At 47.0% G+C, this 14,346-nt stretch overlaps 1 protein-coding gene across 1 annotated transcript in view; it reads left to right on the forward strand.

The window, feature by feature from the left end:
• LOC144141292 (uncharacterized) overlaps window positions 1–14,346 on the forward strand; it is a 173,351-nt gene that overhangs the window by 41,770 nt on the left and 117,235 nt on the right. Inside the window, exons 9-10 of the mRNA XM_077672870.1 lie at window positions 12,422–12,581; window positions 13,412–13,547. Of these exons, the coding sequence (XP_077528996.1) occupies window positions 12,422–12,581; window positions 13,412–13,547 (296 nt within the window). The remainder of the gene's footprint in view (window positions 1–12,421; window positions 12,582–13,411; window positions 13,548–14,346) is intronic.

Consider the following 14,346-nt stretch of genomic DNA (forward strand, 5'->3'; position numbering starts at 1 on the left):
GGCATTTCAGAATCACTCTCGGTCGATATATAAAGAAGAAAATGCAACTTTTTGTCAACTTTATAACCTCACAAATATGATCTCTTCTAGTGAGCTGTGACGCCAGAAAAAATGATTCTGGACATAATACAAGAAACTAATTTTAATATTGTGGTGGTGAACAACACTTTGTTCAGTTTATTCGAAGCGAGGTCGACGGGTCCGCTTTCTGGCAGCGATAATAGATGACACGAAAGTTGCACACAAGACCCAGCTGGATCGGCCGATACGCCTCTAATAACTCTACCGGAACGTGCCGACACGACTCCTTCAGAGCCATGCTCAGCACGATTCTCTAATCGAGCGAGCAGCCGCTGAACGTCGGTTCTTAGGAGAGCCGCTCTGCCAAAGAACCGCCGGGAGCCGATAATCGCCGCGGAACTGAGCGGTTGAGAAGATGCGGCTACTTCCTGACTCGGACAACAGCTGCACGCACAAATGTAACTGTAGTGATTCTAGTGAATTATATGGTCACAGGAGTTTATTTTCTATTACTTTGAAAATACAGACGCAGTTCGTTCACTGCTGCCATTGCGGCCTCCTGATCTGTCATTCACCGCCGCCGCCACCGCGGTTCCCAAATGGCGCCTCAGAAGATCCGCTTCGCGAAGAGCGGCTCTTGAAAAGAGCGGGAGGCGTTCTTCGGTTCAGTAACTGAGCGGAAAGAGCCGGAAGAGCCGAAGAACGGGTCAAAACTGCATCCGGTTCTTCTGACTCGAATTGTCTGTTCCCACGACAGGAGGCGCGCTGGAGGAGTTTGAAAAATTAGCCCCAGCCGGCCCGGCAGTACAGTTGCTTTCCCGCGCCGATAACAGATGGCGCAGAGCGACGGCTCATTTGACCCGGGTCTTCGGTTCTTCCGCTCAGTAACTGAGCGGATTCCGCTCACCGGAAGAGCCGATGAACGGGTCAGAACTGCATCCGGTTCTCCTGGCTCGAATTGTCTGCTCCCACCATAGAGTTGAAACTCTATGGCTCCCACGACAGGGGGCGCTGGATAAATTTGGAAAATTAGCCCCAGCTGGCCCGGCAGTGGAGTTGCTTTCTCGCGCCGGCAATAACTGGCGCAGAGAGCGTTGACCCGGCTTTTAGGCTCCGTTGGCTCTTTCTCCATGGTTTGCAGTGCTGTGGTAGTAGTATTAACTCTATGGCTGTGGCTCGCCCCGTTCGACACGGATCATTGAGCGGGCGAGAAGGGTCTCCCTCTCTCCAAAAGAACCGCCGCTCACTTTTACTGAGCCACGGCTCACTCGTTCTTCAAAAAGAGCGGCTCAAAAGAACCGGATCACTCCTGAGCGACGCATCTCTAATTTGAAGACGTTTGTTTGACGGCGTGTGTGCGCCATGTGGGATTCCGGCCTTGGCTCCAACCGCAAGCCTGCGCAACGTTACATCCTTATCGCCTTGCACAGCGGCTGCCTCGCGGCGCTTTTTTCTTGTTGGGAGGATAGTTTGCAGTTATTTATTGAGTATTTTTCGTGAACTTGCTGCTGCTAGTCTTGGTAAGCCTAATGCATCCTATTTTGTGCTATTTTGGCAAGCTGCTTCGCCCGGCTTTTTTCCGTGCTCCTTTTGTTGCCGTTAAATATGTTGCTATAACTTCATATTGTCTTGCAGTTCGCGTGCCATCGGCTTTATGCTCCTGCATTCGTTGTCTACTTGTTCTGCTCGCTACTTGCATTCCAAGCCTTGCATTTTGATTCTGGCGTGAAACGTGTTACGTGCGGATCAGTTTTCCAGCGCTTTGCGCCGTGGCTAACGAGGTAGCTGACTGTGATGACGTGATAACGCGAACAACGCAGTGTCAGCGGCGTCAGTGTGCACTAATCAAGTATCGTCAGGTAGCGCAGGGCATCGTCGAACGCAATCCGTCCTCGCGTGTAGCCTGTTCTGCAATTTTTTCTCGCGGGGCATTGCAAGAAACGTTACTACCCCGCGAAACGATCCGTGCACGCTGCATGCAGGGAGCGTAGCTCCACTTTCGTGGGTGGCCTGGTGCATGGGAGAGCCCAGCAGCCGTCCGTCCATGGGCAGCATAGGTACTCAGCTATCGCTGAAACCAGCCGCTCACTGCCTGGCTTCCTGTGCAAGGAGGCTCAAGCTCCAAATGTGCAAGTTCGAAAGTCAAGCCGATAAGATGGCCGTTTGTGCCAAGCTTGACACTTGTGTTAAATAGTGCTTTCAAGTTTAGTGTGCTCAAGGTAAACAAGTGACGCTTGTTGTTCATCTATGTTTTTCGAATTTGTTGCTTCGAATAATACTATTGTGCTTTCATGATATGCAAGACTTCAAATGAGCTGCGAATTCTAAGCAATCTGTAGGCAGCCATTATTGAATGCACAGGAAACAACGTTTTGTCTACCTTGAAATTTTCTACATAGGGTACGTGGAACTGCCAGCTAGCAAGTTTAATGAAAGGTTGTTATCTGCTCAATTATAGTAAAGAGGTAGCAAGGGATAGATAGGATAGCCCTCCCTCCTCACCAGCTGATCGTCTGGCAGTGTCTCATAACTTCGTTCACAATTACCGCATGGATTTTATTTCCCTAACCTTTGCCCCACTTCCTTCTGCCTTCTTCAACCCGGTTAGTCAACAAACTTCATCCTGCATCTGTTCTGATTATGTATTTTGGTACGCTAGTTTTTTGTTTACTCGTGTTTGGCTTGGAAGTCAACATAACCAACAACAATACTTTCATGCCCACTCAGTTGGATGGCCAGTAAGGGTGAGAGCTTCTCTCGAAGGCTTACAGAGGATTCACGATTTCTGATTGACTGTGACATCAATGTACCCATCCGGAGCACCCTGTGGAATTCAACTTCACATTAATACTTGTGTTCACAGCTGGTAATTGTCTGCTCTGTGTTTGTGGGAGGGGGGTGAACAGTAAAAGTTTTTAATTGCAAGGAGATATTTCATGTTATTTTGCTTTTTAACTCTGTGCTGTGTAAAAAACTGTTTCGGCTAATTGCTTAAGTGACTATGCTTAGTCGTAAGGGCCATAATGCAGTGTCCCATATTTTGTTTGCAACGATGCATACCCAGCAGAGCCCAACTGCTAGAAAGCACATTCTCTGGTGGTGGTAATTAGCTTTAAAAAAAAGGGCACTGAAACTATTTTTTAAGCTAACAAGCCTAAAAAACAGGTTATGGAGCACATCTACGAGGGAATGGTTCTTGTACAGCTTGACATTATCCTCTCCCGAGAGTACTTAAAACCTTGTGCAGGAACTGGAGCCGAGGACATTTATGTGGACGTGAATGTCTTTATTGGTGTTTGTGAATATTGCAGTACAGCTGAAAGCTGTATGTAGCCTGGAAGGCTTTGTGAATAGTGCAGTACAGCTGAAAGCTGTATGTATCCTGGAAGGCTTCAACAATGAAATGACTCCAGTGAACGTGCTTCTGCTTTGGTGTCAATGGGCAGCATGTGAGCATTGATAAGTGCTTCGCTGTTGACATTTTTGTTAGACAAAAACAGGCTTGATCAGGCACTGTAGCAAGTCTTCATGAAAAAACACAGGAAAAAAACTGGACAAAAAAGCTGCGAACACATGGACACTGTTCATCACAGCACCTTTCCTTGTACTTCAGTACTGTTATTGTCGCTGTATTTTTCCCCAAAATATAAACCAACTCTCCCAGATTCACACCTTCAGACAGAAAGCAAACATGGTGTTTGTCAAGGACAAGTGATTCTACCAAACTTCCGCGGCTGTGAAAGAAGTCAGTGAGTAGCTCTACTTTCTCTGCACAGTCTGTGGTGTGAAGTTCCTTTTCCAAACAAAACGCAACGGTTTCTTGGCACAATACACAGAAAAAATTCCAAATAATCAAGTGATGCCTTCTAGCACTACACTATAGTCCTGCAGGAAAGCCAAACAACCAAGTGATATTTTTGCTTGAGTGCAAAGCTCTGCAGAGAAGCCAAGAAAGATTCCTTTTTTGTTGACACCAAAGCTCTGCTGGAAAGCCAAAACGTGTGGCTTCTGTCACTGCTGATTTGCTGTAAGACGGGCATGTGAATGTATTGCAGTAAGGCATTTGTTGTGTACATGTCCTTCATACCTAGATAAATATGAACCAGGCTGGCTGTGTAACAAAAACGTCAAGTGAGGTAACAACCAAATGTTTTATGTAAAATGTTAGAATACTGTTTGTTATAAATAGCAATTAATGTTTTAATATGGTTTTGACAGTAAAGTGACCTGCTGGAAATCATAGGCTAAAACTAAACAGAAGCAATGTTTCATACAGCTGCAATCGTGTGAAATAGCAAAAGAATGGTTTGGGCCCTAAATTCAGCAGGCATATTCCAGCTGGGAATGTGTTTGTAGAGCACAACAATAATAAAGGCATGGGAAAAAAGGGTGAGCTGAGTTGAGTTACCCCCAAAGTATTGGTAGACAGTTAGAATGCTTACAAAAATTTATAAATAGTTTGGATACCCTGAAACGATAGGGGAAACTTCACTTGCCCTGGTTTTAAGTTTATTAGTACTGAGCTTAATGTACCCCACACAACACCATTGAAGAATTTTACGCCTGCATGGACATAGCAGCGTTAAGGTATAACACAGTTTTATTTGAGCAGAGGTAAATAAGAGAATATTCCATAATCAATCCATTTATACGTAAATTAGAAAAAGTAGGGTTTTTGAAGTGAAGCTCGGAAGCATGCTAAATGAAAAGGACGAATGGCGAGTTGATGTTGTTACTAATCACAAATTTCAACTCGACCACCTTGCCGGAAACAAACCCCTTCCATGGAGAGTGTGTGTGTAATCGCAACATTTTTTAAAGAAAAGTTTGTGAATGCACTGTACACGTAGGCCAGAAGGTATTTTGACACCCCAGCCGTGGACTCGGAGTCATCAGCGCTCTTTTCTGCTGTTTTGATGATCAAGGGCTGTTTGTTCAGGAACCACCCCCTTTTCTCCCTTTGGCCACCATCTTTCTCAGTCACTGCATTAATGTCCTTGCTGTGGGAGCTAGCAAACATGAGGACCACCTATAGGCAGGATTACCTCAGGCTCGCACAATTGCTAGAGGCTCAACAATGTTTTCAAGATCCCCAACTGTGAGCTTGCACTTTTTTTTTGCGAAAAAAAACAAAAACATCTAGATAGGCCTTTGAGAGCTGTCTGAAATCACAAAAGTGACTATTTTGTGCCCGAACTGGCCAGCTAACCTCACTAGTCGACCCACACGTTGAATGCCTCGCATAAAAATCAAGAGACTCACTGCATTGTCTTATTGCGTGGCATTGTGTGGGTGGGCTTCTGGTTTCCAGCTATGAAGCCTGTTGGTTGTGTTAGTGTCCAGTCCTGCTGTCAAACTTCTTTTGAGACTTGCACTGCCCTGGAGTGTACCACCGTGGATTCCTTGGAATTTATGTTGGCCATGAAAAATCCTAGTAAATCATTACAAGCCCCTGAAGCTGGCTGGCAAGTGGGCATTTGTTTAGCGACCACTGTTTAGGGGCACAGTAGGCAGGCTGTTACAGAGGCTACGAAGAAAAAACACAAGGTTCGTTCATTAAAAAGACTTCTTTGCCCAAAAAACAAACGACATCAATTTTATTGTAAACTTCAAACAAATAAGATAGTACAGAAAATGTGTAGAGCAGTGGAAGTTCCATACACACTTTCCAGCTATTTCTCTATGACATCACAGAATCTTGTTCGTGCAATCGACAGCCACCAACCTAACCCACCGCAAAAAAAAGCATAACTGGGCGATTTCAGTTGGGCCTCCATTCCGTTTGATCGTATCACTTGAGTGCTAACGTACAGTTAACACACAGATAAACTGCATTTACAGTGCACGTCCATATGACGTCACTCGTGCCCATATTACATCAATGCAGTTAGAAATTGGGATGTTTTTCACCATTTCTTTTGGTTAAACTCGCACCATTACAGCCTTGACCTTTGCCTATCAATTACATTTGCAGTGTGCTCGCTGCTCATACCCATGGACCCAAACCATCCGCTGAGGCTTTCACGTTCCAGGCACATCTTCAGATTCTCTTTGACGTTGAATATTGAGCCTGCGTTGAACCCATGGGTTTTCATATGCTGGAGACATTACGGTCGGCCAAGTGTATACCCTTCCTGTTACTGTCTGTACAGCTTCTTCTCTGACCCTATCGGCTGGTTGTCCTGAATTAAGTCCCTTTGCATGAGGGGACTCAATAAAATCTGGCCAACATAGCACATACCGCCACATATACATAGACGTGAAGGTTATGCCAATGCAGCAGCTATGGCATGAAGTGCCTAGCTAGTGTACCTTTTGGAGGACCCAGGTCCTAATTTATAGCATCATGTGTGTGCCAATGTGAGGAGCTGAATGCATGACGGAAACTACTCAGCCACAATCTGGGCCACGGGATACGAGACTGCCAATGTTCTCACTCTTTCACGTCCTTTGTATCGCAGATGTATTTCTGCCACATTTTACTGTAGTGAAATGGCTCACCACTACAGCTGCAATAATTTCTTCTGAAAAATCTTTTCAAGCGCTGAATACCATGCATTTGTGATGCAAGAAGCTCATGATCACCAGACTTTTCCGCGCACAACACGTATTTCGGGTAAACAATTTTAAGCCACAATTCAATCCACCCGAAAATATATACAAAAAACGCGACAAACTGCCGATTTTCGGGTCTTTTTTGCTAATCTCCTTAAAGGGGAAAGTATACTGTGCTGGGTTGTACGCGGTACATGTGTGGGAACACCAATGATTACCTTTTCTAGCTATCCGTGGTTTGCACTTGTAATGCGCACATGCGACCAGTAAAATATCAGTGGCCGCGTCTAGCCTACGTCCTGAGCACTGTAAGTTCCGCGCTGCTGTCATTTTGAAAACACACCGCGATTTCAGGCCACCCATTTAAGCATTCTGAACTTGCCGTGGTGCAAACTGTTGATAGCAGATGCCGCCACGCGGACATGCCGCAGCAGGCTCACATAATCACGCTTGGAAGGTGTCTTTTCTTGCGTGGGACGTGGGTTGTTCGAACGGGGCCACTCGGCTGCGCGATGTCGTAGATCTAACGCAGGTACCATCGGCATACAGCAGGCGGTCACAGGTCAGCATTACTCGAGAGCGGATTTCGCTACGGTGTGGAAAGGCTGGCTTGGTCCCCGCATACGGCAACGTTCTCTCACGTTCTGATAGTGCTTCTAACTCTATCAACTCTGCTTCATCTACGTTGTCGACCCAAGAAATTCAGGCATTCAGGGCTTTCGGCACTTTCGGATACGCCATACCGCCAGCAGCGGCAGCATCGGCGGCTTCCGCAAGAACGAACAAAAAAATTCTTTTATAAAACTTCTAGCAAATGAGTGGCTTCCTAATTTTTTATTAAAATGGAAAAAAATGTGCTTTTTGTATTCTACTACGCAATATAATAACAATTGCTGTTAACATGACGTCACTATGACGTATTTATGACGTCAGGCGGGGCAGGAGCCGTTGCGAGGGGGCTAAATCTCGTGCCCCGCGCGGGGTTCCAGACGCTGCCTAAAAAAAAGTAGAAAAAATCACGGATTTGTTCATGCTAAAGTAAGAAAAGAAATAAACGAAACCTTTTTTCAGCGCTCAATTTTTTGGTCTGTGTTGGTTCATACGAATTTCGGATGATACGAATATTTTTCGCGGTCCCGCGAGATTCGTATCATCGAGATTCTATATATATATATATATATATATATATATATATATATATATACATATAAAGGAAAACTTGTGGCAGGCTCTGGAGTTTTTGGACATGCTCTGAAATAGGGCAGGGGAATATTATGGGGAAAGCTGACTTTGCCTACAGCATTCATAGCATTTGGGCTTTTCTGTACAGCACATCCCCCTACTTTTTTTTCTTGTTCTGGCAAAGTGCAGAGAAGTCTTCGGTGGATGAGTGGAGCATTTAATGGAGTATTTGTAGCCTGCACAAGTACCGTATTTATTTGAATATAAGGTGAGGTTTTTTTCGAAAAATCCGTAGTCTCAGTCATACTCCGCTTTATATTCAAAGCTCAGTATATATTATATATGGCGATTTTTTTTTACTCTCTAAACTGCACCCTTGTCTTATAATCGTGAATGCCTTATAATCGAATAAATACAGTACGCGGCTTGTGCGAGTTACGTGAATTCGCTTGTAGGCCACACCTGGGTCTGTCTACAGACGATGAGCTTGGAGTGACCTGCACGCCGCACTAATTGGGGGAAAACAGTGCTTGTTAGATTTTAAACAAGGTTCTTTTTGGGACAGGGGAAGAAGGACGAATGGGTGTGAATTAGGGTTTCATGTGATGTGCACACTTGGGGTACTTTGCCAAAATGGCGACCCCCTCTGTGTAACACACTGGCCAGTTTGCCTTTGCTTGAGGAAAGGTGAAGGCAACCATAGGCGTCAACTACGTGGGGGCAACGGGGCGCGTGCCCCCACCAAGCTTCCCCGGTGGGGGCGTCGCCCCCACCGGGGAAGTTCGTGTGGAAGTCTCTCCGTCCGGCCGGCCGGGGCCATTCTATTGATAGTTGGTGAAACCTGTAATGACCTCGCAGCTAGTGTAACTATACCGACCAGTACGCACCCGCTCTTTGCACGCTCTAAAGCGACAACTACCCCTGACAACTGACATTTCGCCGCCGTTACAAGAGAAACATCGACGTCTCTCAGGCCCCTTCGACGCAGTCGCACAGGAAAACGCGTCTTTCAATACTACCATACAAATTATCGGCCTTTCTGCTGGCAAGACCGCAAAGGTGCGGCTCTCCGCCCGTTGTGCGCTTAATTAAATTCGCGACAGCTTGGTTTTCCCAGAAAAACAATGAAAGCGTGAACGTCTTCCACACAACCCTGGCTGGGTGCATAAGCGGTCCCAGAGACTGTTTTTTTTTCTCTCTCTCTTTTTTTATTGGGGGGGGGGGGGTGCGAATTTCGATACCGAAAAAACAGTAAAAAAAGACAGTAAAGAAGAAATAAGAGGGCACTCGTCGTTATTATTCGATGCTCCGCAGCATGCAGGTGTAGCGGTCCCCTTTTCCGAAATCAGTTAGGGGCGAAGAGGCTTTATTGCACCTCTGAGGATCTTTGACTTGTTCCCAAGCCCGCGCTCCGCGCATAAACGTGACGTCAAAGGTCGCACCCCCACTACAAATCAGTCGATGGCCTAACACCGTTCGTCGTGACGCACGCGGAACGTCCCGAAATGCCGCATGCTGACAGGACCCTCCGATACCCAAACGGCAAACGAACACACACCCGTGATGCCTCGGAAGCTGCCGGTGCACTGTTGTCGGAATGCGTCCTGAGCCGTGCGCGCACGCACACCCACGGTTCGTAGAAACGGTGAGGAAGCTGGAAAGGAGGCGGCCGGTGGGGAAGCGTGCGGCCTTCAATCCAGTGGGACACAGGGAAGCCGCAGTAACCCAACGCTCCAGCCTCCACGCAGTGTAGGCATCGGCAAAGGCGGAAAATGGGGCCGGCCGGCTGTTCTGCGGACGCCCCAGTCGTCGGCAACTAGTAAAGAAAGCGACTTCTTCGAAACAAGTGCACGTGGTTCGGCGGCCACGGCTGCAGCCGTGGCCGCTTCTGCGGAGGAGGCGATAACCATGCCGGCGTGTGCGCGTATGCGGTGTAACCTTACGCGAGGGCCGCTAACCTCGCAACTACGAGGTTAGCGGCCCTCGTCTTAGAACTAAATTCATTTGAATTCAACAATGAGTACTTTCTGCAAGTTAGTGGAACCGCCATTGGAACCAAGATGGCACCATAGCTACGCCAACCTGTTTATGGGGAAGTTAGAGGCCACATTCCTGTCTGAACCCACTTAAAACCCCTCCTGTACAAAAGGTACATTGACGATATCTTTTTTATTTGGACCTACAACGAGAATGAGCTCCTCCACTTCATCGACTCTTACAATTCTGCACACCTGAACATCAATTTTACTCACACCTACTCTCAAGAGAGCATAAACTTCCTGGATGTGACCGTGAAAATTGAAGACGGTGAACTCACAACAAAGCTGTATCGGAAGCCAACGGATTCTCTCGAGCGCACATATCTTTGCCGCTGTTATGACTATTCGCCCCCGCGGACTGGTTACATTTTTGACGGCTTGCAAATCTATTTTTCCCTCCCTTGCACCTACAGTCGTCTTCTAAGCCGGGCTACCGAACCACCGCCGCTGGATGAGTGCGCCTTTCATCCAGCGGCCGTGACCGAACCATGCGGGTTTATTTTCTCCGTTTTTTCCTCCATCCCGTTGAGCAGCTTGCGTTCTGGTTTGGCTGTCCCCCCCCCGCATCTCCCACTCAGCGGAGGGGAGACACCGACGACGCACGGATTGTCGCTGAGCTGCAAAGTGGCCTGAAAACTCGGCCTAGCGCCCCGTTCTCGGAAGGCGTCCGTCCGGCGAGGGAACGGTGGAATGGTGGCAGACCGTTTCCTTCTGCACGACCACAAAACGTCCTTTAATTGTCTCAGCTCCGGGAAAGGGCCCATAAACGGGCTGTAAAATGCCTTGTTCGCACTTTCCGAACATATGGCGCGACACTCGCTTTCAATCAACGGGAAACGCGATCCCTCCGAGCGTCTGGGCGTTTTCATGGTGACGGCTAGCGCTGGAAGATATATTGCCTTCTCTCCTTTGTTCTACAACCCCACTTTCGGGCGCTGTTGATCTTTTCGCGTTTCCGCCACCACTCGAATTCCTGTTCAGTGTTCTTTCGCCTCCCTTCCTTCCTTTTTTTTTTCAACTGTTTTGGCGTCTCTCTCCATTCTTCATTTTTTGTTAATTTTTTGTTCATTCATCTAATAAGGAAGATTCCCGCTTCGTGTTTGTGTTATTCACGTATGTTTGGGTGTGGTATCGTTTTCCATTGGTAAACCCGCTTTCCACTTTCGATATATGCTCTTTTCCGAAGCGACCGAAGCCATCATTCCCGTAGAAGACTTGTCTCGAAGTCGAAACGTCGAAATAAACCCTCCGCTGTTGCTGTTACCACACCTTCGGCCCCATCGCCAGCATGCCAGTTATTTATATATATATATATATATATATATATATATATATATATATATATATATATACATGTGTATTTGCCCCCACCGGGAAATTGAAAACTCTACGCCTATGAAGGCAACAACAAAAAAACAGGGTTTGTGGAACTCTTACTGTAGGTTAGACTGCAGTGGTTTGTACAGGACGTGAGCATGTGCTGCCTGTCCTAACATGTTGACCATTCAAGGAGTATCTTTATCTGTCAGGTCAGCATGAAGTGTTACACAAAACTTGTGCTACCCTGGTAAGTTCACTACGCCTGTGTGCGCTAGGCTTGCTTTCGAACCACTATGTTGGTTCGAATTTCCGATCTGGTGCCTGTTGGTTCATTCTGAACAGGGAAACGGCGCAAAAAAAAAAAAAAAAAAGTCGGGGAAGACTTGAATGATGGAGCTGTTGTAGGTGAGCATTGAGTTAAGTTTCAGTATCATTGTTTATGTGCGTAGTTTCGGTGCTAGTAATCATCGTCACATGCATCGAAGAGGTCGTCGTCGTCTTCGCGGTGAGTGGGGGGATGCAAAGTTATCCTAAGCATTTGTAGACTTCCACCAGCTCAACTGGCGAAGTTTGCTTGCACGAAGTCGTGCAAGGCTTGAACGATAGCAACGCTGCGAGATTTCTTTCTACGTGAGCACTGAAGGACACATCACCACACATTCGTACAAGTTTGAAATTTTCTTATTTACACGTTCCGTCGTTGCTTTGCACTCTACTAGTAGTAGTCATCGTCATATGCATTGATATCGTGTTCCTCATGCCATGCATGAAATGCGTGGTAGTGCTTGACAGCAGCGCTGTAGCTATTTCTTTTTCTAAAGCCACTGCGCGAGCCAAGGACTCGGTTCGATCACCGCGGGGCGCGCACTCGTGAGCGCATAGCTTGCCTTTTTTTTTTTCCCCTCCTCTTTTTTCTGAAGCCACTGCGTGAGCCAGGGACTCAGCGGTCCCCATGAGGTCTCATGCGCGCTCAGCATTTTCTCACTGCTTTATCTTTTCCTTTTTTTTTCTCCCCCCCTTCTCCCCCCTTGAAAGCCATTGCGCATGCCAGAAATGCACGGCGGTCGCAGCAAAACATGCGCTCACGAGTGCTCCGCATTTTATTGGCATTTTTTTTCTGAAACTGGGAACTTATGGCTTGTACAACAGCTGCACTGATAAAAAAAAAAAAAAAAAAAAAAAAAAAGACAACGACGAGCGCTGTCTCTTGGCTGTTGGTCCTTGTTTCTTTTGCACCGTTTTCCTGTGATTTTTGAGAGCCTGTGTGGTGATTGGGGTCACGCGTGGGGCATTGTGGGGCGCAGGAGTTCCGGCACACCCGGCAGGTGTTCGAGTACCCGCTCGAGCCTCGGGTGGTAGGCAATGCAGACTCTGGCCTGCAGCCTGCGGCGGACAGTGGGCCGCTGGGTTCACGCATCATCTCCTTCCGCACAGCTCCCCCACCACTGGGGCCCCGGCGAGGAGGTAACGTCGAGGAGATGGAACGTCCATAATACCAATAACAGCATGTTTGGCACACTGATTGAGGAGCTATGGCCAAAACTGGTGGTGTTTTAATACGGGAGCTAATCATATGCTGTACATCATGGGATTTTTTTAAATGGTGAACTTAAAACTTCAAACCTTGTAGGGCACTAGACACAACAAGATACAAACGTTTCCCCCGACTCTACATATCCCACGCCACCTTGCGTTCTTTGTGGCTGACTATCCCATGATATCTAATAAGTGTGTGTTCAACTACTTGATTGAGATTCACTTTTTACAGCGCATTCGATATCGTGCATAATCAAAAACTGGCCCTCTGCACCAGCCGTCGTCATTGTCTTTCATCCACTGCACTCGTACTCTTGCTGACATACTTTGGTATTCTCGTCTAAACTACACTAACTTTTCTTGGCACTCTTTGCCCTTGTTGGCCTTGCGCCACAAAAACCAATAATCATCACCGTAAAACTTAAAACTTCTCATTTTCAGAGAAAATATTACCGAACACTGAAGCTCTCTCTATGATATAGTGATTGAGAAAACATTGTACAGTTGGCTGAACATGTCCTTTCATCACCGTTTTCTCTTTACGCCTTCTCTTAAAAATTAAAACATTGAAAACTCATTCGCTTGTTCCTACAGAAAAAAAAAAAGGAAATCAATTTAGTTTTCCACCCATTTCATAAATTTTTTCTGCTCACGTCATTTCAGCAGCCACTGAATGCCACAGTGAACTCTACATTGCAGAGTGGTTGGCAGATTGTTCTGCACTGGTGCTGCATTGTCATGATACTCCTCTTGTGCAGAGCGCACTGAGGACAACCCGGGTGTGCTCCTGCTCCTGTCCTGGCAGCTTGTGCGTGGTGACCAAGTGGTGGGCAGCTACCTGTCAGTGTTTGACATGAACCAGTGGCACCGGGCGCACATGCCCCAGGCCTTCTGGTAAGCAGCCCCGGCTGGCTTTTCGTTATGTCATTCCGGCCTCGCTGCGATTGGGCAGCCCGAAATGGCGTCTGTGAACGTCCACTTTTCAGATTGGCACTCCTCTATCGTTACGGTGTAGGAAGAGGCATCAGCAATGAGGGAAATTGGGCGCTAGTGTCTAGGAGACAAGCCGCGCTTCAGCGGGGGTGCCATCGCTGTCGTGTAGGCACTTTCATGCATGCCATGGCACGCTGCATGGCATGAAAGGGCCATGTAGCGTGCCATGTAGGCTCTTTCCACTTGTCCTTGGCATGGCTCGTGAACAGGCTCAAAAGTTGCCTGTGGCTTCAAGCAAAACAAAAATAAAATTGTGTAAAGGATTATTTAAAGCTTTTTTATAGAACAGTGGGCTTCCAAATGATTTACTTGTGAGGAATTATTGAGAAGCTTCATGTAAGACAAACAGGAAAAGAACTTTACCCCTTTTTTGTTATTTTGGCTTCATGAAAAGAAGCCATGTGGTTCTCCTACTTGGCCATGTGGTTCTCCTACTTGGCCATGTGGTTCTCCTACTTGGCATATATGCCAAGTAGGAGAGGCACGCTTCCAGCTGCTATGGTGATTCCCACGATGGCACGTGGTTGCAGTAGCAGATTTCAGTAGCAGTAATGTCAGCATGAAACTGTATTCCCGACGCCATGTGTCGTCTGCTTTCCCCTGATGGGAGCAACATCCGCAATTTGATCCCTGGTGTAACTTTCCCCGCACTGTGCTAAGTTCTTGTGGCGGTGTATAGGTGGCAGAAGGTGTGTGTTAG

The sequence above is a fragment of the Haemaphysalis longicornis genome, unplaced genomic scaffold (genome assembly GCF_048455015.1).
Source record: "Haemaphysalis longicornis isolate Haplotype H1 unplaced genomic scaffold, Haemaphysalis longicornis Haplotype H1 scaffold_1, whole genome shotgun sequence".
Lineage (NCBI taxonomy): Eukaryota > Metazoa > Arthropoda > Arachnida > Ixodida > Ixodidae > Haemaphysalis > Haemaphysalis longicornis.